This window comes from Peromyscus leucopus, chromosome 11 (assembly GCF_004664715.2).
Source record: "Peromyscus leucopus breed LL Stock chromosome 11, UCI_PerLeu_2.1, whole genome shotgun sequence".
Classification (NCBI taxonomy): Eukaryota; Metazoa; Chordata; class Mammalia; order Rodentia; family Cricetidae; genus Peromyscus; species Peromyscus leucopus.
The window spans coordinates 55,378,260-55,404,861 of record NC_051072.1 but is presented as its reverse complement, the minus strand read 5'-3'; the positions used below and the strand labels follow the sequence as shown (position 1 = coordinate 55,404,861).

At 49.2% G+C, this 26,602-nt stretch overlaps 1 protein-coding gene across 1 annotated transcript in view; it reads right to left on the bottom strand.

The window, feature by feature from the left end:
- The window catches only part of Thbs4 (thrombospondin 4), a 47,109-nt gene that overhangs the window by 1,576 nt on the left and 18,931 nt on the right, over positions 1 to 26,602 (bottom strand). The window contains 19 exon segments of the mRNA XM_028892871.2: positions 796 to 902; positions 1,167 to 1,241; positions 1,616 to 1,761; positions 2,301 to 2,489; positions 2,571 to 2,619; positions 3,808 to 3,986; positions 4,912 to 5,105; positions 7,749 to 7,801; positions 9,341 to 9,459; positions 11,147 to 11,306; positions 11,559 to 11,666; positions 12,389 to 12,493; positions 16,589 to 16,741; positions 19,468 to 19,536; positions 22,355 to 22,492; positions 23,872 to 24,065; positions 24,300 to 24,363; positions 24,680 to 24,762; positions 25,365 to 25,473. Of these exon segments, the coding sequence (XP_028748704.1) occupies positions 796 to 902; positions 1,167 to 1,241; positions 1,616 to 1,761; positions 2,301 to 2,489; positions 2,571 to 2,619; positions 3,808 to 3,986; positions 4,912 to 5,105; positions 7,749 to 7,801; positions 9,341 to 9,459; positions 11,147 to 11,306; positions 11,559 to 11,666; positions 12,389 to 12,493; positions 16,589 to 16,741; positions 19,468 to 19,536; positions 22,355 to 22,492; positions 23,872 to 24,065; positions 24,300 to 24,363; positions 24,680 to 24,762; positions 25,365 to 25,473 (2,294 nt within the window).

The window sequence follows — 26,602 nt, the reverse complement described above, 5'->3', positions numbered from 1 at the left end:
TTGTTCGGAAATTAAGAATTGGTCCCCAGATCAGTATTGAGAACGCCATTGTTAATATTTAATTCTCCTCCACAATACTCTGTGTTTGAACACCACCTTCAGGTGATTCTAGGCATAGCTCCCAATGGCTCTTTCCTTTGTCCTCTGGTGTAACCGTGCCCAGACATTTCCTATTTTGTTGTATAGCGATCAATTCTCATTTCTTTGCCGTTTTAGGATTCAGGATGATCTTTCTAAAATTATATATATATAGGTCATATTTTCTGTGATTTCTTTTTGGGACGAAAGAGGCATATTGAGCTGCAATCAGGTAAGAGCATGATCAAGCCTGCTCTTCCTGTGAGTGAACAGAAACATCGACACAAGTCCACCAAGGACCAGGACGTGAATTGGCTCTCACCACTTTGTTCTCCTTAGGTGCACCAGACACCCCGGTACCTTCCTGCCCTGGCTAGGAAACAGTCATCCATATGTCCACTCACTACAGCACACTAGCTTTGCAAGTCTAGGGCATGAAGACGGACCGCATTTCAAAGACACAGCTCTGAGCCACCGTGACTCCCAAGACGAGTTTAAAAAAAAAAAGTTCTATAAAGAAATAAGGCCATCACATCAGTCACGTGATGGATGACAGTTTCTGCTGTGCACAGTGCATGCCAGGCAAACCACAGATGTGCCCTTTGGAACTTATGACCCAGCAGCAGGGACAGACTGTAAGAACTCTGCATCGGAGTGGACTGTGCGTGAGGAGGGATCACTGGGCCTGGAGGAGTCTTGGGGACGTCTGGCTATCACCTCCGCTGCATCTTGTCCCACTCATCAGGTCCTACTCTCACACGGTCCGAAGAGCACACCCAAGGCCACAGCCTCCCCGTGAAGTACCTTCGCTCTGCAGCTTGGGTCTGTTGTCCGGAACAGTTAAGCCCAGTGTCTGCACCCCACCTCTCTTCTGGGAGCCCTGCCCTGAGGACTGTCAGAGGTCGGCGCAGCTCAGGGAAGTGGAGGCTGTGGTCTGTAGAGCGGCCTGGGGGGCTCCCCTCCCGCCACGGCAGGAGGGCCCTCAGCCTACCTGATGTAGCCCACCTGGGGCCTGTGTTGAAGGAACCAGCGGTACGACACCTTGTCTTTCCAGCCCACGTTCCTGGAGTCCTTCACAGCAGCCTGACCTGGTCGCTGGTGTCCCCCGTGTGCCACAGGGAGTTGCGGAGATGCTCCCTGGGCCAGTTTTTAGACTTGACAGCCTGGACGAAGACACGGGCAAGACGTTAGGGCAGGACACGCTTCAGGGGTCTGGGGTCCACATGGAGGTGAATCCACGTTCGTTGCCAGCCTCCTGCAGTTTTTTTATTTTATTTATTTATTTATTTATTTTTTATTTTTAAAGTTTTTTTTTTTTATTTATTATGTATACAGTGGAGTGTTTTGCCTGCAGGCCAGAAGAGGGCGCCAGAATCTCATTGTAGATGGTTGTGAGCCACCATGTGGTTTGCTGGGAATTGAACTCAGGACCTCTGGAAGAACAGCCAGTGCTCTTAACCTCTGAGCCATCTCTCCAGCCCGCCAGCCTGCAGTTTTTATGCCGGCAAGAAGCATAAACTTGAAATGTCATTTCTACTGAGCTGGCCCCAGCCCTGCGGGAGTCAGCAGTGGATAGTCCTGTGCTCTTCACTCCACCTTTTCCTGATGCAAGTCCATGGCTCTGCCTGTTGGCCCACCGAGGGCCCCCAACGAATGTCTGGCTGCAGCAGTACGCCTCCTGTCCTAGCAGGTGTGGCAGAGGTAGCCGGCCGTTCCCATCCAGTCCATCCCTTTGATTAAATACATTGGCCAACTTCTCACAGGGTTGGCCAGAAGCAGGCCTTCAACCAGTGGTTCTCAACCTGTGGGCCGTGACCCCCCACCTCTAACCGCTCTCTCCAAAAATATTTATATTACGATCCACAACAGTAGCAAAATAACAGTTATGGAGTAGCAACGAAAATAATGTTATGGTTGGGGGGTCACCACACCATGTGGAACCGCATTCGAGGTCGCAGCGTTGGGAGGGTTGAGAACCACTGCTAAACCTCCACCTCTTGGACCCCACTCAGCCTGACCCTTCCGGCACGAAAGCCACCCAGGTTGGAATGTAGCTAGTTCAATGGAGGGAAAGAAAGCCGTCATCTTAGGGTCCCTGAGCCAGCAGCAGCATGACTGTGTCCATTTCTCAGACTGACTTAGTGCCTTTCTGGGAACTCTAACTTTAAAGGAAGGTGAGGGGCCTAGAAGAAAGGCAGGCATGGGACTCAGACCACCAATACCTGAGCTGAATGCCCGGCTCTGCGACTGCGCGGAACGGTGTGGCCTGAGTACGTCTGCTCTGTCTGCTTCCACATATAGAAGCTGGAGCTGTCTTGGTAGCCAAAAAATAAAGCCGGCATAGTCGTCATCTGTCTGGGTGTTTACGTGGAAGGTCCCTTCAAAGTCAACGCCATTAAATGCCGTGTACCCTGCGGAGTCAGATGCAATTAGGAGAAGCCACGCGAGCAGCTGCAGAGTTCTGAACACATGGGCAGAGGCTCAGGACGTACCCACTGCTAGGCCGGGGTCACTGTTCATGGTCTGCACAATTTCCATGCCCTGGGAGAGAGGGAAAGGAGTTCAGACAACCTTGAGGGGGCAGAGAGAACTGGGGACCGCCCGGGACCTCAGGCACCAAAGTGACGGTGTACAGTCCAGTAATCTGACCCGTTGTTATATATTTATATAAATATCTACTTAAAGGAGGCGCATGTGTGGCAAGAAGGCTTAAAGAAAGCTCAGGGTTGACTCTGCTACACTGTCAATAAGCTGATTTAATAAGCCCTGAGCCAGGTAGGAGCATACAACCCACATCCTAATGGACCTTTGTGGTAGTGTCCGTACTTAACACAACACACAGTCACCTGGGAAGAGAAACGATGATGGACTGTCCAGGTTAGGTTCCTGTGCACATATCTGTGGGGGAATTATCTATTATGTTAGTTGCTGTGGGAAGACTCAGCCTTCTGTGGGTAGCACCATTTGCTGGCTTTGGTCTAGGCCTACAGGGTGGGGAGGGGAGCGGAGTACCAGGCATGCATGCATTTCTCTCAGCTCTTGACTACGGATGTGATGTGACTAGCTACTCCAAGTTCCCTGCCTTGACTTCCCTACAACACTGGACTACGACTCGGAATGGTGAGGGAAAATAGACTCTTTCTCCCCTTAGTGTCTTTGGTCAGAGTATTTTGTCACAGCCACCCCATGAAACTAGGACCGATGGATGTGCTCTGTGACTCTGGAAACCCCACTAGCCCTGTGCCCTCTTCGGTGGCACAGGCAGGGGCACCTGCAGCGGCAGTCTATTGGAGAGACGAGGAACATGGCTTATGGGTCACATGGCCGAGGCTCAGCCATCTCAGCCACTTGCTGAAATGCACCGGAGCAACCACAAACGTTTTAGGGAGAGTCAATTCCATCTTCTGTGAAAGCATAGTGCCACAAGGCCACCAGGAGGGGCATGTGCCCAGAGAGTAGAGCCATGTGGTGGTCAATGCCCTCCACATGCTACCACTCCCAGGATGTCCTAGATAGAAGGCTGAGTGGAACTGGGCGGCGGTGGCGCACGCCTTTAAATCCCAGCACTCAGGAGGCAGAGCCAGGCGGATCTCTGTGAGTTCGAGGTCAGCCTGGGCTACAGAGCGAGATCCAGGACAGGCACCAAAACTACACAGAGAAACCCTGTCTCGAAAAACAAAAGAAAAAAAGAAAGCCTGAGTGGAACTGCTGACAACATGTACCGTGTACCTGGTTCAGGACCACCCAGTTGGGGTCGATCTGGGCATCCCCTTCAGGGTCCAGGACCACAGTCTGGTAGGCCCTAAAGTCAGTCAGGGTGATCTCTGCGTTCTCGGGGCAGACGTCAATGCGATCGATGACCTGGTCCTGGTCGAAGTCTGCTTCACAGATGTCCCCTACTCCATCATCTGAGTGGGTGAAGGGAGGAGTCAGGGATACAAGGAAGCGAAATGATGCTGAGGCCCACCTCCTCCGCAGAGAAGGGGCCGGGCAGGAGACGGAAACGCCCCAGCTCCCACGCCAGGCCAGGGCTTTTTTAGAGTCAGGAGAGGGCCTGCTTTTGCTGAGTCGACTGGGCCCCATCCCGGAGCCTCGTGATAGCCAATCAGGCCACTCAGAAGCCACCTGGAGTTTCCGGTAACATCAGTCTCAAAGGTTGCCCCCACTCTTTCCCAGAAAGTTCTGACACACAGTTCGGCTCACCGCCTGGTAGCTAGATCTTAAGCTTGACCTTACACGGAGCAAACGTCTAACATGTGCACCAGCCCAGGAATGATTATCACCAGCGTATCTTTAAGACCAACTTTGGTGTCCCCTAAGCTGAAGGTGGCGTCTAGGTGCATTCTGCTCACAGCCAGACAGCTTAGACACTGCATTTGCTTGGCTAGGATGAGCCTTGTCCACCCATGCCATTTCACATCTGGCCTGGTGCACGTGGCTCCCTACCTACCCGGTCCCCACAGGTATGTGAGTTTGTGCGTCCCTCTCTGTATGACCCCTTTCCTGACTCCCGGGGCCGGAAGCAAGCAGGCCCAGAGCTGCCCTGAGGGCCTTCGGGGACCAAGCTGCGGCGTGTGGCTGTGTCCCGTTCTATGGGATCTCAGCCCAGCCCAGCTCAGGAAGCAGCAAGGCTGATCAGCTCTGCCCAACTTGCAGCCTGCTGTCTACCAGATGTCTGCCGTCTACACCAGCTGGATCCGAAGCAGAAGCTGGCGGGGGTGCGGGAAAGCTGAGGATGCCCTGGGGAAGTATGCATCCCTTCACGTGGCTGCAGGGAATCTTAGAGGTGTGTGTGTGTGTGTGTCCCACCAGCCCTGGGCTGAGCATGCTTACTGTTACTGTCTTCCTGGGCTGGGTTGGGAACCAGGCGGCAGTTGTCTGGGCCCGGGGGCACCAGGTCTGGGATGCCATCATTATCATCGTCATCGTCACACTCATCGCCAATCCCGTCCTTGTCAGTGTCCAGCTGGGCACTGTTAATGACGGTGGGGCAGTTGTCTGTGCTGTCCTGGTGGCCGTCTCCATCACTGTAGAAGGAAAGGTTGCGGATTAGCAGAGCCCGAAGCCTCCGCGCCCAGGCAGGCAGGCAGGCGTCTGGGTGGGCTGTCAGCAGGCTGGGTTTTTTATCAGACCCTATCAGACCTTCCTTTGATAAGGCGGCCTCAGAAACAACTCCCCGCTTCCCCAAGTCTCCTGAAAGAAGACAGCCCTTCCTGTTTGAAGATAAGAGTCTATTTCTGTGCCGTGTGACCCGGGCTGCTGTCGTCTCTAAGGACTGCTGGGTGACACCTCTCTCCGAGGGGGTGTGAATGTACGTGTGACAGCAAGCGACGTGGAGGCACATGTGAGTCCTTGCTCAGGCATCGGTGAGCCGTGACCTCAGGCACGGCGCTGGACCTGAGAGGTGCACAGTCTTCATCTATAAAACAGCGACAAACACAGGGCCTGCCCCGAAGGGCAGCTTGGAGACCGAGTGTTTCCATTTTTAGCACCTGTAAGAAGCCCACCCTAAGCCCCCGGCTCTAGGGTCAAGCCCTCGGTGTTTTCTGCTACGTTGATGTTCATGATTCCCATATGGTGACCCATGAGGACTCAGACCTGAATGCCATGGGGAGGGTGGTGGAGAAGAGGGCCATTTTTCCCCCAGAAGTGGTTGTAACCCAGGAAGCTCACTCTCTGTCCATCTGACCTTTCTTCTTTCCAGGATGAAGGGCTACAGTGGCGGGGGGTGTGGGGTGTGGAGGGGGTAGCAGCCTCGGGGGTAAGTAGTACAACTGCTCTGTCTCCGGGAGGACCATCCGAGTCTTCTGGAACCTTCCATGGCCACTAGGGCTCGGCATGGCTTCTCTTCTCCCTCTGCTCCACTCAAAGCCTGGCCTGCCTGGCTTAGAAAATGCTATTATACTCTCTAGGGGAAGACACAGAGGGAAGCTCTTCTTTTCATACAGAGGGCAGAAGGGCCCCAGAGGAGTGAGTTCAACGTGGACATTGGAATACTGAAGCTGAGAAAGCCGAATTTCTGCACTTCTCATGGCACAAGAGGGAGCCGGCTGGATCAGCACCAAGCACAGAGCCCTGCCCCAGCCCCACCGCCTCTCTGGAGAAACAAGCAGTTCCTAGCCCCCTCCCGGTGTGGCTCAAGTTCATGGGAATTAAAATATGGCAGCATGAGTCATTTATTTTAGGCATATATCTAGAGGCTGGCGGGATAGGCTATTTTAGAAATTTCTATAGATGGTAATCGGAGTACACGATGACCCACCACTGGGAACATTCTCGATGCACACGACACATCATTTAGTTGTCAGGGCGCCCGTCTACCTTCTGCTCTGAGAAACAGACAGCCAGTGTCAGGCTGTGTCACGGTCAGGCTCGCCTGTGCTGTGGTCCCATGACAGCCACCGTCCTCCAGGAGTTGCCCAAGGGATGGCCCTGAGCTGGCCCTTCCCCTGTCTTACTTTGAGTTTTCTCTTAGCTGAGAAGGTGTGGCAATTGTCTCTACTGTTCTGATGAAGCAATAGCTTCTGAGAGATTGAGGGAACATTGGAGTTCACTTGGCTGGGAGGCACAGGGCGGCGGGAAGGACAGGGCATGAAGAAGACGGGACCTTGCAGGAGCCGTCCTGAGCAAGGCGGGGGTTGGGAGGGGTCTGACTCTGTAAGGCAACCAACTGAGTCTGCGGTCCAGTTAGTAGAAGAACCATGTGCTGTCCTGCGTTGACTTTGGGGAATCTTAGACCTGTCCTGACCACCTTTCCAAGAATCACCCATGGGGGCAGGGGGATGAACTCTAGCTAGGTGGTAGAGTGCTTGGCTAGCAGGGACAAGACCCTAGTTAAATCCACAGTAAATTAATGCAAATCCCCCAAGGTCCCAAGGAGAGGAAGGGCCAGTGCCCGGGAGTGCAGCCACCTAGGGCTGAGTGGCACTTGGCTGTGCTTTTCCTGTGTGCCCCCCCCCCCCCCGACTCCAGCACCTACTCCGTCCTCATCCTTTTTCTGTTTCTTCTGTAGTGGTGCTGAGGAACCCACTCCTGGCTTTGCACATGCTAGGTGAATGTTTTATCATTAAGCTCTGTCCCCAGCTCTCCCCGGTCTTCATGTCAGACTCCATGTTGGGCTAGGAAGCATGGCAGAATGCTCTCCACAGAATAATTCCTCTCAATGAAATAGAAAAGGCACCAAGGACAATATAAAACGGCAGTGATCGCAACCAGCTCCTCTGTTTGGAGCGATGATGAACCTTTCCTGATGTGATAATAAAAGGGCTAACGTCTACTGAGTGCTAACTATATGACAGAAACCACCAAACGCACTTTCCCTGGATTACGTCAATTCCATACCAGCCCACGGGCTACATATCTACAGTCGCTCCCATTTTCAGGAGGCACAGAGAGATTCGGCCATGAACGGCACCTGGCTGCCTTACTCCAAAGCCCTCCTGCAAGGCTCCATGGTGTTACATCTCTTTCGCAGAAGAGCTCAGGTGCTGGGCGGAGCTGAAGCCACCCTGCACAGTACTTTGTGGGAGATACAATGGCCTGGACCAAAGGTGGAACCACCGTCTCCCGGCAACCCGATTCATCCAGGGATCCTGGAGCGCAATGCCAGCAGATCCCCACTCCCCCCAGATCTTCCACCTGTTTCCCTGCAGCTGGGAGGCATGCCATACCTGTCCTGGTTGGTGTCGCAGGAGTCCCCAACCAGATCATTATCCACGTCCGACTGCAAAGAGAGCAAAACGTGTTAATTTACCGCGGGGAGGGGAGGGGGAAAGGGGGGCTGCCATGTATGGACTGTTCCCGAGAAGGTGAGCCTGGCCCATCAACACTGGGGTTCAGGAATTGTTTCTTGGGAGCTAGAGTGCTCCAAAAAGCTGCAAAAGGACGCCACCCTATTGGTGTGGGCACAATGCTGAATTTTCCAAAAAAGCCTTTTAAAATACCAAGCTTCGTGGAGGGGCTGCCCACACACCAGATGAGCTGCTTGGGAAGGGCTCTGGGCGGCACAGTGGCTAGCCGAGACTGGGTGCACTGACTGGATCGGGAGGGAGCCAGCCACAGGCATGGGTCAAATAGCACACTGACTCTGGGTTGCCTCGGCACTTTGGAGTTGAGAACAGGATGAGGAGTGAGGCACAGTGGGTAACAAGGACTCTCTTCTGGGCTTCAGAGACAGACTGCTCACCACACCCAAGGATCCAAGCAGCAGGTGTATGGGCAGAGAAACAACGTATCACTTACTGAACTTAATCTGCAACATCCACACGCAGACTTAGTAACTAAGGGGGCGTGCGATTAGGCTCATGTCCATCTTTCTAGTTTCTCTGACAGCAGAAACGTGTTTGGGCCTCATTAAGCTTATGTTGCTAATGTCATCAGTGTTGTGCGGCTGTGAGGTGATTCCCAAGGGCCTCACCAGTCCCCATCCCGACTCATCAGGTGGTGCCATCTTGTTCTGATTCCATTTTGTGTTTGCTTAGACAGTTCTCAGCCCTCTCCCCGGAACCTTCTCTCAACAGGCACACCTGCCTTGGCCACACATTTGGGATTTCCACGTCCTTGACCAGGGTCCAGATGTATAAACCAAATTAAACTAAAATAACTAGAAAAAATATGAGTGAAAAAATAACTGGCATGTTTTATCTAAAATAATTACTATGCTCTGCCATGAATGGATTGTTTCAAGGTGACTCTGACCCTCATCTAACTTTGACATAATAATTATAGTCTTTGTGGTTTTTGCCTTTCAAAACTCTGTATCCCTGAGCTTGGGCACCAAGAGACTTTTCAGAGGCACAAGCCTGCTCTTGGTCGGGCCATCAGTAAAAAAGGACTTGAAACCGTTCACTGGCTTAACTAGCATGGCTGTCAGTAAGGATCTCGTGTGGATCATTTTCCTCCCATCATTCTCAGGCCTAACTATGTCATCTCTCCCCTGGAGCTGTGATACCACAGCAAAGAACGGCCAACAGCTTGCCTGGGTTTTTCCAGATGTTGATTGTTAGGGAATCTTTTTTTTTTTTTAAATTAATTAATTAATTTATTATGTATACAGCGTTCTGTCTGCATGTATGCCTGCAGGCCAGAAGATGGTGCCAGATCTCACTACAGATGGTTGTGAGCCATCAGGTGGTTGCTGGGAATTGAACTCAGGACCTCTGGAAGGACAGTCAGTGCTCTTAACCTCTGAGCCATCTCTCCAGCCTTCGTTAGGGAATCTTTACGTGCAGGAGTTCAATCCACCATGTGAACTCTGTCTTACCTGGTTAGGGTTACTGACGTCAGGACAGCTATCACAAGCATCTCCGACACCATCACTATCCCGATCCCGCTGGTCACGGTTGGGAACTCTGGGACAGTTGTCTAAAATGTTTTTTATTCCTGCAAGAAAAGAATGCTACCATGGGTGGGGAGACTGCCATAGGAAAGGGTGGAACATAGAGACTTCTAGCTGCTGAGAGGCCAGGCTGTGGTCACTTATTCCCGCGGGGCCATTGTTACATTGCCGTCCTTAGTAGTATCTGGAGGTGACCTCAAGGCAAGGCTTCTGTGACACTCAGATATGAACAGCTCTCTAAGGCAGCTATCCAGTGAACTCTAGTTTGTCTAAGATGTTAAGGGTTATGGCAGCATCTGGAGAAGGAGGCCATGATGACTGGGTGGGCTGACTCAGCAAAGGAGGACCTTGTAAGTGTCTAAATTTGATTGGAGACAAAAAGACCTTTGGGCAGTGGTATATAGGAGCTGAGCCTGGGCCTATTGAATCCCTGTCTCCCAGTTTCATGTTCGATGACATTTGAAATCAACAGTGAAGAGAATAAGATTGTAGAAATGAACACATGCTACAGGTTAGGGGTACTTTATCGACTGGTTTATCAGCATACCATCGCAGTGACATTGTCACTTAAGCTCAGGTAGGCCTATGCTTTAGGAGAGAGGTACGTATATTCTGGAGGAGTGAATGTGTGTGTTTGAGAGGGTAGCATTTTTAAAAGGAGGTTCTTCCAATGGTGCGGTATGTTTTCAGAAACTCAGATCCTAGGCTGCCTTTTAATGATAGTTGTTTGTCATATGCTATGGACATCATATTGAATAAAAATGTCCTTCCTCAAGCTCCATGAGGCTTCAGAGCTGCCCATGGCATGGGACCTCACATGGCATGGGACCTCAATCTCCCCTGTGGTAGAGTCCCAGAGCTTGGCAGTACAACCACCAGCCCTGCCCAGAGCAGGCAGGGGCTGGGCACATCTTCCTGGTCAGCATTCAGGAGGAGCCTGTCCCCACGGTATAGCATCTGATCCTTGTAGCTTGCTTTCTTGGATCTCCAGCCCCCAAATCACGACACGGAGACTTATTATTTGCCATGAATGTTTGGCCTTAGTTTAGACTTGTCCCACTAGCTCTTAGAACTTACATTAACCTGTTTTTCTTTGTCTACGTTTTACCTCAGGGCTTTTTGCCTTTCATTCTGTATGTCCTACTGTCCCACTTCCTCCATGTCTGTCTGTCTGGCCCTGGATGTCTCCCTTTCTTTCTCCCTCTTTCTTTCTTCTCTCAGGAACCTAGATTCCTCCTCCTACGTATTCTCTCTGCCCGCCAGCCCCCCATCCCTTTCTGCCTAGCTGTTGGCCATTCAGCTTTTTATTAGACCAATCAGGTGCCTCAGGCAGGCAAGCTGAAACAGATGCAGCACATCTTTACATAGTTAAACGATGCAGCATAAACAAATGTAACACATCTTTACATAGTTAAAGTAATATTCCACAACAGACCTTACTCAGTTCTCCATTCCCAGGTCTCTCCTAAACTGAGCAGTGGGTTGGGGTGGGGGAGGAGCCAGGAAGGCAGAGGCCCTGTAGACACCGCCCTGACAAGACACTAGTAGAAGGTGCTCTCTCTGAGTTCCTGCCAATAGTATAACGTAGCAGAAACATCTAGGGTAACTGGGCCACCAGACCTAGGTCAGAGAGTCCGCTAGAGGGGGAGTTCCCGAGTCAGCATGTCTGTCTCCATTCTTGGTGAGGTCGAAAGGACAAAGGAAATGAAGGGCTGAGCAAAGCACACCTACCATCTCCGTCCATGTCGTCATCACAGGCATCCCCTTTTCCATCTCCATCAGTGTCCCTCTGGTCATTATTCAGGACAGTCCGGCAGTTGTCACAGGCATCCCCGAAGATATCTTTATCACTGTTCCTTTGGTCTATATTGTGAGTCAGGACACAGTTGTCCTAAATGGCAAGAAGGTGGGACACTTACTCAGACTTACTTATGCCTGTCTCGCTGCGGTGGCTGCCCAGGTCTGTCTGTTTTATATTTTAAGCACACGTGACACTCGCAGGACAAGCTGCAGTGCTGTGGGAACATGGGCATGGAGACTAAAGTCTGAGATGGTTCATCTCAGTGGCTGGCTTCGCAGGCTCTCCTCCACAATCCCTTCCCGGGGTGCTGCAGTGTGCACACTCTCCCCACCAAGCTGGTACCTGCTCATTCAGGATCCCATCTCCATCAGCATCCTCATCACAGGCATCTCCGATGCCGTCTCCATCTGCATCTTCTTGGCCAGAGTTTGGCACATACTTGCAGTTATCCTGATGGCGGAAACAGCTCAGAGTCACGTCCTAGCCATCTGTCTCATGTCAAAAAGTATTTCTGACCTCCAGACTGAGTGTGGCTGCCTGACTTAGCTAGTGGCCGTTTTCTTTGCTTTGTTTGAGATGCAGTGTAGTGCATTCCTGCTGAGCTCCTGGCCTGGTTCCAGAGAGCAGCACCTAGCCCTCATCCTTCCTTTGTTCAACCACACCTTTGGTTCCTCTTACCTTTTGTTTCTCTTATCGCCCTATGTGAATCTTGTCTGAGAGTCAAGGATCAGAGAGTCCCCCAACGATCAAAGGCCTATGCAAAACTTGGTCCAGGAAACCCGGAAAACCGAGGTACCTGATAATTCAAGTAATTTGCACCTGGCATTTGGTCTCTGGGAGCTCCTTGTGGGTTGCTTTGAAGGTATGGAAATTAACTATCTAAACTGTAAAAAGGAGTAAATAAATATGCCCTAGGGAAGGGAAGAGTGCTTCAGTCCTTCGAGGCTGGACCACGTGCAGCCATGATAGGTTAGATTCATTCCTAAGATGCCTCTGTGTCTACATTCCACGGATCCGTGTGAACCCACACACTTGTGTAGCGGCCACACAGCTACAATGCGGCTACTTTAACATTTTTAGGTGGCACCAGTAGAATCCTTCCCAAAGCCATGTAAGACATGGCTTTGAACATCCACAGGGTATTTTTTTTTTCCCCTGCTTGTTCTCCTTACCTTCTTGCAATTTCTAGCAGAGCACGGCAGTTCTTCATCAGGGTAACTGTCAATGTCCACATCCTTTCCACAGACGTAGCCGTCACCAGCCCAACCAACACCACACTGCAAAGGGAGAGTCCGTTAGAGGTTTGGGAAAACAGCCCCCAAGTGGCAGGTGACCAATTTGGTCTCTGCTCCTGTGTGAGGGTCCCCAGGGGGAAGATCCAGGAGCCTCACATCCTGGGTGGGTGAGATTTAACAATTCAGTGTGCTAAGCATTAGACTCTGTTCAAGGTCATCCTCGATAAACAGTGAGTTAAAAGCCAGTCTGGGCTATCTGAGGTTCTGTCCTCCACAAACCAAACCAGGGCTGAAAAGATGCCTCATTCTTAGTAAGGTGCTTATTGGACAAGCATGAGGACCTGATTTTGGGTCCCCAGCACCCATGGAAAAAAGGCTGGGCACAGCAGCTCATGTCCATGATTCCTGAGCCTCCCTAGGGGCTGCTGGCCGGATAGTCTGGTGCAATCAGTGAGCTCCAGATTCTGTAGATACTCTGCCTCAAAAAGAGATGGCAAGGAGGAATAAAGGAAAACTCCTGGTCTCATTTGTGTGCATGCAAAACACCCCCACACAAACTAACAAAACAAGAAAAATGCAAAACAATTTATAGTTGTGCGGGAATAGACAATGATTCTCAACTCCGAAGGCTCAAAGGGAGATGGATAGGGAACGCTCTCTATGGCTCCTGTTCCCATGGCTCAGACAAGCAAAGGCAACCCACTCTCATGTACACACTCAGAGATGGTCTGTGCATAGCCAAGCCGAGACACAGTCCTTCTCTTTGGTCTGCTCGTTCAGTTGGCTGCACACATTTAGGTGTATAGACTCTTCTGCAACTTAAAAAATAGGGTGACATTTTCTTTTGGCGTTCTCTCTGTGTCTCTTCATAGATATCCATGGTATTCTTTTTAGTGGCCACAGATCTATTAGAGATAAAGTTGCAGAGGACGTACCTCGGTTGACTCAATTTATTTTCTACTTGGGGTTGTCAGACTTCTAACAGCTTTGATATGGCTGACAATGTTGCCTCAAATCATTTCAGTACCTTTGTCCTTCTGGGTGCACTCGGTTAGCTCATGGCATACTGGGTTCAGACATTTATTATCAATATAATGTGTGTAGGTGTCCTCCTGAGAGGACAGATGTGTACCATGTATGTGCAGGTGCCCTTAGAGGCCAGAAGAGGGTGTTGGATCCCCTGGAACTGTAGTTACAGCGAGTTGTGAGCCACACAGGGGTACTGAAAATTTAACTCAGGTCTTCTGAAAGAACAGCAAGTGCTCTTAACAGCTGAGCCATCTTTCCAGTTCCTAAGGTGTTCCTAATTTGGGGTTGTGATCAAAGTGTCCACCTGACTGTCCAATTCATCTCCTCCCCCTGAAATAAAGGCTGAGTGAGAGGGTGGCTGCAACATTTATCACTTTCCAGCCACAGTCTTATATCGTAATTAGTTCTTTTGGGTCAATTTCCACCCAAAGAGGGAAACTTTAAGGTACTTTATCTCTAGTCACACCCCTTTCTTTAAACAGAGGTGGTCCCCACTGGTGTGGTCATCACCGGCTCTGTGTACGTCTCCCTCCGATACGTCCCCTAGAGCACCCTGCTGCCCAGAAAGCCAACAGCAATCCTCACTACCAGCAGTTCAAGTGGGAAGTAACAATTTTATTTCAGTCTTTAAAATTACATTTACAATGTTGCATGAAAGGAAGGAAGATTAAAAGTGTATGTGTGTGTGTGTGTGTGTGTGTGTGTGTGTGTGTGTGTGTGTTTGGTGGTTGGTAGAGGGTACCTTTACCTGCTGAGTTATTTCTCTGACTTATCTGCCAACAGTTTTTCTAAAGTGGTTTTCCCCAGCCATTTTCTCCAGTCCTTGAGAAGACACTGCAAGGTCAACATTGTCCCTTTTATGCAAGAGTCACACGAGCTCAACCCGGGTCAGCCCAAGCTCTCAGAGTTGCCCAAGCTCTCAGAGGTGGGAGCATTAACCTCAAGCCTGTCCCCTTCTGACTTTGACCCCTTGCATTTGGTTAATGCACACCTTGGAGTTCTTCTCCCTTGCATGTCCAAGGTGCCCCGGAGACAGGATGGTGATTCACCAAGATAGAGGGAACCCTTCTGAGAAGCTCTCTCGGGTGTGAGGTGGGGCCTGAGAACCAGCTCTGGTGCGGGGTGTGGGGGTTGGGGTTAGGGGTGAGAGAAGGTGGGGGGGAGGGATGAGGGAGGTGGTCATGGTCGTGGGGGCAGGTGGGGCGGGGAAGGACAGGAAGAGGAAGAGAAAGAGAGGAGACAGCACTCAGAAAGCCTGGGAGCCAGCAAAGCAGGGGCGGAAAAGCAGACTGGGACCAGAGCTGACAGGAGAGAAGAAAGCTGGAGCCAGGACCAGCAGCAAGGAACAACTCTCAGGGAAATTTCCTGGCTTCTCAATAGCAGTGAGGTGTTTTCCAGCCAGTAACGCCCCGGCGCCCCTGCCTACCTGTCCCTCTCCTCTGCTCTCCCTGTACAGCCTGAGTCACCCCTATCCCCCCACCCCAAAGCCCCCTCCCCAGAGCCCCGTCCCACTCAAGGGCTTCCGCAGCGCAAGGCCCAGAAAGTTCAGCTGTGGGTCCGGTCCTCCGCTCATTTTAATGAGGAAAAAATTTCCTCTAGGAACAAATACATTTTTAATGAGCCATTTTCTGGCAGATTAAATTATTTTAGTAGTCACACCGAGTTTATTAATTCTTTACCATCTGTCGCTGTGCCTTATTACAAATTCAAAAACATATTAAGAGCCCCATCACCCACCATCCCAGAGGAGTAGCCATCAATTTGCTCGCAGAAAATGAGAATTTAAGCACAGATATATACTTGCCTTTCAGTGACTTTAAAAAAGGTATAAGTATGTAATAACATGCCCAACCATCAGGATTGGGGGAAAGCTTAGTTCTTTTTCTCTCTCCGACACATCACATTCTCTAGACCTTGCTCTAGAAGACTGGTACTGCCGTGAAAGGCTGACTTTATTACACTTAATTTTTTTTCTTATTTTCTAATTTGAAAAGTGATAAAATGACTGAGAAAAAGTTTCCAGCCAGAAAGATAAAGAAGTGTAAGTTTGAGGAATGTGATGTGGATTTAAAAACAAAAACAAAAACAAAAACAAAAACAAAAACAAACAAACAAAAAAAAAAAACCAGGGTCTCACTGTGGCTGGCCTGGAACGAACTCTGACACAGAGTGTGTGTAGACCACCAGGCTGGCCTTAAACTCACAGAGATCGGCCTGCCTCTACCCTCCCCCCCAAGTGCTGGCATTACAGGGGTGCCACCACACCTGCCCCTGTCCCTGGAGGGGAAATTTTTACTCTGCTCAGAGGGGCTCACCATGGTCACGGGACCACAGACGGAAGCTTTCCTACCGTGTGCCTGGAGCCCCAGAACAGAGAAAGAAGTGAGCTAGCTACCCAAGGCCGCCGAGATGCTAGTGCCTGAGCTCCCTGAGGACTCTGGTCCTGGCTTTGGGATTGGTTGATGGGAAGAGGTTTCTTTAAAGAGGGCTCAGGTCAGAGCAGGAAACCAGAGCTGGGAATGGATAGAGGCTGACCATTTACTGAGCTGTGCCTGAGCAGGGTCTCAAGGGCCACAGAGAAGGCGCCACCCACCCGTGGGTGACAGATTTCCCAGTTTCTGTCTCTACACTCCCACTCAGCCCCAGAGTTTGAGGTCACATTAACACTGGACAACTCAAGGTGAGGACAGTTATGAATAACAATGGATACGCCATAAAGTACAAACAGGGACGGGGCAGGAGGGGAGGGAGGCTCTCCCACCTCTCAGCTGTTGGCATTTTAGGCAAAACTTCCACAGAAGGCCATAGGGAGTTGGTGTCCCATGGGGTGGGGGGGCTTCCACCATCCAGGTACCCAAGTGGCTGGCTGCTGCTCAGCCAAGAGGTAGAGAAAGGGAGAGATCAAGGTCGGATGTTCCTCAGACCGTCGCTCAGGAACCTCACTGAGCCAGTTATAGTCTGTGCTGGTCTGGGCTACGTTTAAGTTTTGGCACACTTTGACCCTGAAGAGAGTAGAAACGGGCAGGGGGGCGGGGGGGGGGCCGGGGCGGGGGGGGGGTGTGCTTAAAAAAGAAGAGGAAAAAACGGTCAAGCGAACCAGGAGCTTACCACACAGGTTACATCCCCCTGCCTCTCCTCAATGCACTGCGCGTTCACGCTGCAGGGGTTCAGCTCCGGGTTCCTGCAGTTTCTTTCAGTCTTACACCCCCGGGTCTGGTCACCAGTGTACCCCGGTTTGCAAGGTCCGCAGCGATACGATCCCTACCAGGGGCAAAGATGAGATGGTAAGCCAGAGCCGGGCAAAGGCCGTCTGTCTGCACTCGGGGGTTCGAGGACCGAGCCTAACGACCCACAGTTCTTTGGCTCTCTGTGCCCATGCGTGTCTCATAACCTCCTGGGCATGTCGGCGAACGTGCCACCAGGCGGGAAGCTGCAACCGGACACACAGGCATTAGAGAGCCAGGACTGACGGTGGAGAAGGCAGGATGGTATTGGGGCGCGGGGGTGGGGGTGGGAGGCTGCAGGTTGCAGCAAGGTCCTGGGAGTTAAATATTCATTGATTTATTTCACGTGTGTGAATATTTAGCCTGCATATTTGCATGTACACCACAGGTGTGCCTGGTGCTCTCCAGTTCCAGAGGCCAGAAGAGGGTGTCAGGGCCTCTGGAACTGGAGCTGCAGATTGTTAGCCTCTGTGTGGATGCTGGGAACTGAACCCTGGTCCTCTGTGGGAGCAGCAAGTGCTCTTAACCCCTGAGCCATTTTTCAGCCCCTCAAAGTGTTTTTGCTCATTAGATGTTTTCCGTTTTATTGAGATTCAACTAGCAAATAAAATTATATATATATATGTGTGTGTGTATGTATATATGTATATATATATATGTATATATATATATACACATTCGTGGGTTTTTTTTGTGGAGGGGAACATAGGGTGGGTACAGGTGCCATGAAGTGTGTGTGGAAGTCAAAGGACAACTTGTGGGAGTCAATTTTCTCCTTTCAGGTAGGCCCCAGGAATTGAACACAGGATGCTAGGCTTGGCAGCAAGCACCTTTACCTGCCCAGCCCTCTCACTGGCCCAGAAGTTGTGCATACTTAAACTATTCAGTGAGATGATACCTACACTGTGAAATAATCACCACAGTTAATTTATACAGCACAGCTATCACCTCATTGTAATGACCTTTCTTTGCTTTGTTTTTAGGCAAAGTATCACTTTATAGTCCAGGCTTGTCTGGAGCCCACCAGGTATCACAGATCCGGTCTTGAACTTGGGGTGAACTTGCTGCTTCAGCCCCCTGAGGGCTGGTATTACAGATGTGGCCTTCCCACTTTTGTTTTGAATGTTTATACCCCACTTGTTGAGTATGGGTCCCCACACTTGCACGACACTACCTCAGAGTGTTTCATCCACAAAGCTTAACTCATTGGCTGATTTACAGCTGGATGATTTTAGTCACGCTTGACTGGCAATGCCAATGCTCTTTGCCAGGGATTTTTAAAATAATCTGTTAGTTCCTTGGACATGCTGCCAATGCCTTCCTTTTCATGGCCTCTGCTCTTTTCCTCTTGCCTACTCCTTCATCTTGGGGTTCTCTGGAGTTCTATCCACTGTCTGCTTTTCCTCTCTCTGGGTGGCTTCTATAATTACCTTTATACCAAGGTTTTCCAAATCTATTTCTGCAGACAAGCTTTGTCCTTGAAAAAGGCTAAAATTGTAAGCACCATTATGTTCCCAAGTGGTCATAGCATAATGGTGAATGCCTCAGGCTCCTGGAGACCTAAGGAGATGTGTGGCCTCTACCTAATTATGCAACATCCCTGTGCCGCAGTCTTTTAATCCACAAACTGGGCACCACATTCTACTGCCTACTTATAGGGCTCTTCTGAGAATTAAAGGATGTGATGATATTTATAAAGGGCTTTTATTCGCAAAGAAATGAGATGGGAGTTAAACAGGTTTCCCAGAGAATTATGGTGAGTTAGAAACAAGTCTTTTCCTAAAAGTTGTGGTGACTGAGAAGAATCAGAACTTCTTTCGTTGTTATTGTCCTCTGTTCCATCTTTCATCTTCACACAGTGAATAGAAACTTCCAGAAATAAAGCCTATGTTGGAGTATTTAAATTACAGACTTCCCTAAGTGCTAAGCATTTAAATTTCATGTAAATGGCTTTTTGAAAAGGTTTCTTCAAAAGAAGAAGAAGAAGGAGGAGGAGGAGGAGGAGGAGGAGGAGGAGGAGAAGAAGAAGAAGAAGAAGAAGAAGAAGAACTACTGTTTGATGATCTCGTAGTCACCAATAAAACACTGAACCATTAACAGAACCTAGTAGGCTCTTCAGTTGGGGACGATGTTGAGTTTCCCCATCAATTTCACTGGATTTGGAATCCCCTAAGAGACCCAGCTCTTGGTGGATAGTGTGAGGCATTTCCAGAAAGGTTTAACTAAGGAAGGAAGCCCCAGCCTGAGCTTCAGGGGGTGCCATCCAGTAACAGGGCAAGAGGAGAGAGCTCCTTGAGGACCATCATTCTATCTTTGCTGATTGCCTGTGGGCACAGAGTGACCAGCTGCCCCACGCTACGGAAGAGCCTTTGTCTCTGCCACAGTGGACTAGGAGCCCAAAGGAGCTTTTCCTTCCTTAACTGTGTTTTCGACTAGTAACTTTTTTCAAAGTGATGAGAACAGGAACAAATTTAGATGGCAAGATAATTATCGAAGAACAGAAAAAATTGACAAAGGGCAAAGAACTTGGCTTTTTAATATAAAAATGAATTATAAAATAACTACCACAGTAAACATGCTTCCAGCACAGACTTTTGTCCTCACTCTACCAATCAAATGTTATACATGCATACTGTCTGCGTGTTTGGAGTTATGATCTACACACACACACACACACACACACACACACACACACACACACACACACACACCTGCTTCTGAACCTGGCTCTGCTGTGATAGAAAAGCTTTGAGAAATACTTACCAAAGTGTTGATGCAAACAGAATTCAGAACACATGCTCCATTTCGACACTCATCGACATCAGTGCACACCTAGGCATAAAAGTTCAAAGACATCTCAGACCTGATGCTTAAACAGAGAGGCAAATGGATTTTCCTGTCTTGCCATGTTTAGGTGAAGACACGGAATTTCAGGTAGGGTGTCGAGGGAGGAGGACTTTAGCTCTCTAGGCATGCGCACTTAATCTAACTGCAGATGTTAACTGTCCTCACAAAGTTTAAAGCCATTCAGGGAAGATGACATGCGTAACTTATCTGCTCCATAACCTTACATCAGGAAACCCCTTCCTTTCCCGCTCGATACCCAACGTGCTTCTGAGGATTCCTGTCTTTCTTCAGTTCTGGAAAGTTCTCAGCTTCTCTCCATTTTTGTTATTTCTAGTCCTTCTTTGGATCTACCATCAGATAAAGCATGAGCGTTCTCACAAAAGTTTCTCTCACTCGTTTCGGGTGTCTTTGCCAAATCCCGAGATGTGTTCTCAGGGTCATCTCTCAGCTAATAAACTGCAAGTTAGTGGTGTCTAACCTGTTCCACCCATTGACTGAGTTTTAAAAAAACTCTTTTTAAATATATATTAATTATGCATAATAATGCGTTTCATTGTGACATTTTCATACATGTGTGCCCTATTGAGCTATTAAGTTCAGTGGTTATACTTTTAATTGGTAATACCCTTTTTCCCTTTCCTAAAAAAAGATTTTTATTGAGCTTTTTGTTTATATATTTTTAAATGTTTTTGATGTAAATAGAATTACATCACTTCCCCTCCCTTTCCTCCCTCCCCCCTCTAAGGTTCCTTCCCTTGAACCCTTCCCTTACTCAAGTTGATGGCCTCTTTTTCTTTGATTGCATTTGTTACAAGCATATATATGTATGTATATGCATAAGTATACATAAATAACTCCTGTGTCTACGGCTCAGAGAAATTTGAGGAGAGGGGATGGAAACATGGTAATAGGCAGAATACTAGGAAGTCTTCTGTGGAAACAGTTTCTCCTAGAAACGGCTGCATAAACAAGATCAGATCAGCAGCAATAGCAACAGCAATGGCTGTATTAACGTGGAAGGGAGGAAGTTCCGTGGGGCCCTACCCCTGGACAAAGAACTACAGGCCACTGCTGACCACTGGGAGAAGGAGAATTGCTTCTCCCAGGCATGGGCCCCATGAGTGACTGTCCAGTGCAGAGCCGTCAGCCTTGAAACTACGTATACACACATTGACAATAGTTTTATCTGGATACCCTTTACACTTGTCTGTTTTCCCCTAACAGTACCCTTCTCTTTAATCACAGCACTGACCCTTTATATTCATTTTATGTTTATCCTGTTTTCCTCATCACAGTTTCTTCATAGTAGCCCTGATTTCGCCTGTCAGCAAAATTCCACCGGTCCTGATGTTGGGCACTTGTGTGTCTTTGGCCACTGTTCTGGATGTTACTGCTTCAGGAAGGTTTTATGCTCATAGCTATGATTTATGCTAACAGCCATGTTTTCTACTAATAGCTGTTTTACTGGTTTCCCGGACTTGGAGTTTTTCTAACTGTAAATAGTGTAAACTTGGTGCTGGACTGCGTGGTAGTCAATTTTCTCCGTTGTCAACCATGTCCCGAAGCTGATGTCAAATGCTCTTGCTCATTTGAGCTACTGATTCTTTTCCACCTCTGTCTTGGAGAGGGACGTTCTCCAGGGGTCCTCGCTTCACACTGGATAAATGCAGACGGACTAGGTCTGTTAAAGCTCATGGCTGCTGTACTTGCGTACACATTGATCCCTCGTTCCTCACGTCCGTGAGCTGATGGATCACTGACATCCCTCTACAGCCCTGGAAACACTGCCTTCTTTGATTTCTACTGAACCTGGCGATTCATTAAATTTTATCATAAAATTTTTATCAAAGTGACTCTTTCATACACACACACAGTTAGGGTTAGGGATTCATGTGTGTGTGTGTGTGTGTGTGTGTGTATTTCATATTCATGTATATATTGGGAAGTGTCCTTCACTAGCTTATATTGAGCATGTTATATGGCACTTTGTCTCCTCTCCTTGGCTTGGTCTGAGAGGTTTTGTTCTTGGAGGAGAAGCAGATCTCGGCTCATTATCCTCTCGGCTCCTTGCCGTTTCTATGTCCAGTTTGCTTTCTTTTTCTAGCCTGAAAAACGATGCCCTCCAGAAGCCTGTGATAAGCACCAAGGAAATAATGACCCCTTGCCCTTCTCCAAAGCTAATCATTTCCCTAAGGCAGTAAAGCATATCTATAGACCAACCACTTCTAAGGGCTGAAAACATCAAAAAGTACTTCACAGTCAGTCAGTTAAATAATGACCAGATATAGTAGAACATTTGGAGATAAATGGAGACTGTCGTGCCGTACTGAGGTGCTTTCTGGCAATTTATAGCTTATGTAAGAAAAAGGGTAGGCTTCCTCGGGGGATTCTCTCCGCTCTTCAAACCCTCTCATCTTAAAACGGCTTCTGATTGGCAACAACGACTCTGTAAAGTGATCTAATTTCCCGGAGCTTTTATTTGCCTCTCCGGTTCTCAATTTATTCCGCAGGACAAGATGTCCAAAGGCTATCAACAAAGTAAGTTTGAAATCACACTGCACATCTGCTCTCCCACATTTACTGCTTTCCTAGCAACGCTCTATTACCTCAGCTTTAACAGCTTCGTCTTTCTAGACTTTAGGGACATAGGCCCTCAGAAATGAGTCAAACATCTTCCCTGTTGGCTCACCGTATACCACGGTCTGCCGCCAGGCCCTGGCTGCTCAAGGTGGTAAGGGGTTATGCTGAGAACCCGGGGGATTGTCTGAAAGGAAAAAGGAATAAAGCCACCATTTCCGCTCACCTGCTTGTTTGTCTTAGCAAAGTTGACTCCAACCCCCTGCACCATGGGCCCCGTGAACCCTACTGGGCAGGCCTCACATCTGTAGCCTGGAGCCAAGTTCACACAGCGCACACCTGGATAGCAGGGATGGTATTTGCACTGGGGAAAGAAAATGTTCAGTCTTTAGTTCCACGGGGGAAAATAACTTGGAACTTTCCATAGTCTATTTGCAAATGCTAATTTGTTCCTTTACATTCTGGGGGCAAAAAATAAAATGACAAAAGGAAATTAAAAATTTCAATTCCATAGTGACGCGTTGAATCCCTGATTCATTAAGTTTGGGTTGCTCTGTTCACTGTGTTACAGACAATGCTTTGTCAACATCAAAATAGTCTTTAACCAGTCTGCCTCTGCGTGTGACAAGCCCCCCAGCATTCCAACAATTCTCTTTGAAAGTCCTGTGTCTCTGCACCCATTGCCAGGGGGCTTTCAAATGACTCCTAGGGCATCTGAGACCCTTTCATAGAAAGACTTTGGGAAAACTGAGGCAGGGCAGGAATTTCTACAGCTGGACAGCATCCTTCAGTGAGGGCCTGCCTCTCTGCCCTGTCCAGTCCAGGACTATTCTAAGGCCACCTAAAAGATGCTGCCTACAAGATGGGTTCTGATATCTATTTTTTTTTTAAAGTTAACTAATGTAAAAAACATGAGCATTTCCTGTCTGTTCAAAAAGGAGGAAAATTCCAGCTCACAGATGAAAACCAGATACAGTTCTGTAGAACATGTGCGGTATCACGTCTCCAGCTCAGGGATTCCTAGAGACCAGCCTAACCTCATCCTGCTGGGGGAGCTGGACGGCCAAGCCGACATTAGCCTGCAGGGCCCCCATGAGAGGTGTCTCCCCTCAACTTCTCTGTTCAGCCTTCTTCTTGCTGGTACAGGGAAAGGCACATTTTGGGGCAGCTTTGCTACCAGCTATGGACACCGTTACTTGACCAGACTCGGGGCTGGATGACGGTCCTTCTAGCTTCCGTTTAAAGCTCTGCCTGTACCGCCTGCATGCCCCCATTGACTTCATCGGTGGGTGCTTGGGCTAGGCGCAAGCCTCCCTAACAGAGCTGCTTGGTGTGAGATTCCCTCTGCTCTTTTATTTTAAAAAACCCAAAGGAAGCTGGAACTTCTGGCCCAAGGACCCTTATACCGAGTCTTACTCCCCACATGAGCACATTTCTCATAGAGATTACTTCAGAGAAACGATCAACACAGACGTCGGAGCGGGAAGTAGAAAGCACAGCAACGTAGCGAGGTGGCCAAGCGAAAAAGCTAGGAACACAGAGAAAAGTAACAGCCATGGCCACCGTTGTGCTGCGCCTTCCTGCTGCCACTCACTGGCCTCAGGGACTCCGAGCACCCACAAGGAAGCAGTTCTTTGGAGCTCGAGGACAACTCAGGCGGCCCCAAGTCCACAGCATGGCCTCTTCCTCCAGAGGGGCGAGGAAGAGGCCCGGAGAGCCCTCGTCTGTCCAGCCGAGCGTTACCTCATCCACATCAGAACAGGTGATGCCGTTGCCCGTGTAACCATCCGGGCAGGGTCCGCACTGGAAGCCATCCCTGGTGTCTGTGCATCGGACGCCTCGGAAGCAAGGGCTGGAGTCACACCGGCGTGGCGGGCGAGTTGGGGGTGCTGGAGGAGCTATGGGCACCAGTGTGTTTGGAGTTGGGGACCTGAAAACTGAGAGGACCTGGAAAGCAAGACCAGTTCCATCCGGAGGTTTATTAACTCATCCGGAATATGTAGGATAAAAAAAAAAAATGACATTTGGCTTTCCTCATGAACTGCCCTCCCTCCCCGTCCCCGCCCCCACATCAATTCTTGTGCAGAATGACCAGAAGCCGCCGTCATGGGACCTCGCTTCAGATCCTCAGTGAGTCTGCCCTGCCCCACCCAGAACGAGCCGGTCACCACAGAAGGGCTTACCACAAGCCTGGCATTCAGCAATAGTGTTTCGCAAAAACGACGTTTCCTTGACCTTTAGAAACAGAAGGAAAAGATTGCAAAGGAATACTTGATATAAACCAAAATGAAAGCATCCTTGTATGACCGTCCAAGAAAGGTTGCCACAGCACTCAAGGAGCCTGTGATGGCTCCCCCACTGCCTTGGCCATGGAGGCTCACGGCAAGCATGCCCCCCTTTTCCCCTCGGGCTGGTGGGCTGTGTGTGCTATGTGAGGTGTGGCTCCGGGCTAAGTCCCTCCCTGCCTGTGCGGGCCTGCCCCTCCTCCCGCCAGCAGAGAAGGTTCCGTCATAATGCTCAGGCTTGACTAGCCATGGGCTCTGTTCCTCACCTGCTGCCTCAGCAGATCCTTCACCTCTCCAAGGAGTTGGTTTAACTGTGTCATCTGACCCAAGAACTGTCGATTGAAGTCTCCTGTAGGAACAGCCAAAGGTAAGGAACATTCAGCCAGTGTCACTTGGTTCTGCAGGACTAAGGATCAAGGGCCTGGGACATGCTCTGTAAGCACTCTGTCACTAAGTTACATCTCTCTAGTCCATGGCCTTTCTGAGACAGGGACTTACTGTATAGCCCAAGCTGGGGTCAAACTGGCAATCCTCCTGCCTCAGCCTCCTGAGTGCTGGGAATACAGTCATGCACCTCCATGTCCGGTTGATGACAGTCATTTATTTCTAAGTGATTCAGAATGAAATGGCTCCCTAGACAATCACTATGATGAGATTATTAAACACCCAGCAGTATCCAAATTCAGCTTAGGGTAATTTATCTAATTCGTCTAACAAAATAATGCGACGAATGCTGCTAGTTACTTAGTCCAAATTTGTGAGTTATAAAAATAAAAGGCAGTGAAAAGATCCCTTGGTCTGGGCTTCGTCCAAGAGCCTGGTTTGTACAGATGCATTCTCTGGGGCCGCTGTGCTGCCAACAAATATCTGGGTTCGGGGACCCAGCCCCTCTGGGAGCCTTGACATGTGTCTGTGTTGATGAGCGTGTGCTCGCGGCCCAAGAGCTCACACCTGTGCTTGTGGCGGCCAAGGGTTCGCTCTGCTGCAGGAAACAGTCTTGTAGGCTGGCCACCTGGAACAGCGAGCCCCGCACCACCAGCTTCAGCTCTTCCAAGAAGTCCTAGGAGGAGGAAAAATAAAATAAAAAAAAAATCAAACCACGGCATGCATACCGGAGATCACCGCCGCTGTTCAAAAGCCAATGTGCTTGCAGAGCCACCCTTTCCAGAACAGAGCAGCCCCGTGTGCTTGGACACAGGCGCTTACGTAATCTCTGTAGGTTCCCATTTGTCCTTGAGCCTGTGTGTCCCACCTTTTGGACCGAAGCAAATATGAAAGTAGCCAGTTGCCTAGGCAAACCCTGGCATCTGAACAGGTGTTTTCCATCACAGTAAACACGCTATTCTGTGGCAGGAACCTCTCTCAAGGACTGCCTGGATTTTGCTTATGGAATTTAGATTACAGTAAAATAATGATTCAGTTTGAAGCAGTGTTGCTCTTAGGGTGCCTTGGCTCCAGGTTGTTACAACAAGCTTCTGATTTTCTTGGGCCACAGGAATGAGTAATGTTATATTTTGTGATCATCAGGTACTTGTCACCCTGTGTTATATTCTGTGATCATCAGGAACTTGTCACTGTGTTGTCTCGTTTCTTTTGTCGGTCTCTCCTTGATGGTCACAAAGTCAGTCTCCTGACTCTTTCTTGTGCTCATCGATATGATGACAGAAAGTCCATGTTAGCTTCTAATGTGACACGATCATCGTCATTTTGGAAATTAAGCATCTTCAGAGGAATTCTGACTTTAAAGTTTGTCCAGATTTATTCAACCCAGCAACAAGTTTTGTGTTGGATGTCAGACTGGGTGGTCCACGGAGGCAGGATTTCAGGTAGTTCTGATTTCTATGGTTCCTAGATGTCTACAACAAGTCAGTTTTCTGACTAACTGATAGTTTGTGGCCATGAGGACCAGGGTTCTAAGGTCCCTGGGACGGTCTAAGAAGGCCGGACTTTTGGGAAAATTCAGAGTATAGCCTGTGGTGACCTGTGGTGCTGAGCCCTGACTTTAGCATCTGATTTGATTATAGACATCAACTTCTAAGATGCTCAGTGGTAGAACTTCTGGCTGTCATTCACTGTTGGGTGATTTGGGCCCCTTGTAAATTAAGTCAATCCTTTCTTTCTAGCCACTAGTTGCCACCTCTATATGAATTTTAAAAAATCTCTTTATAACTTCCCAAAAATCAAAACAA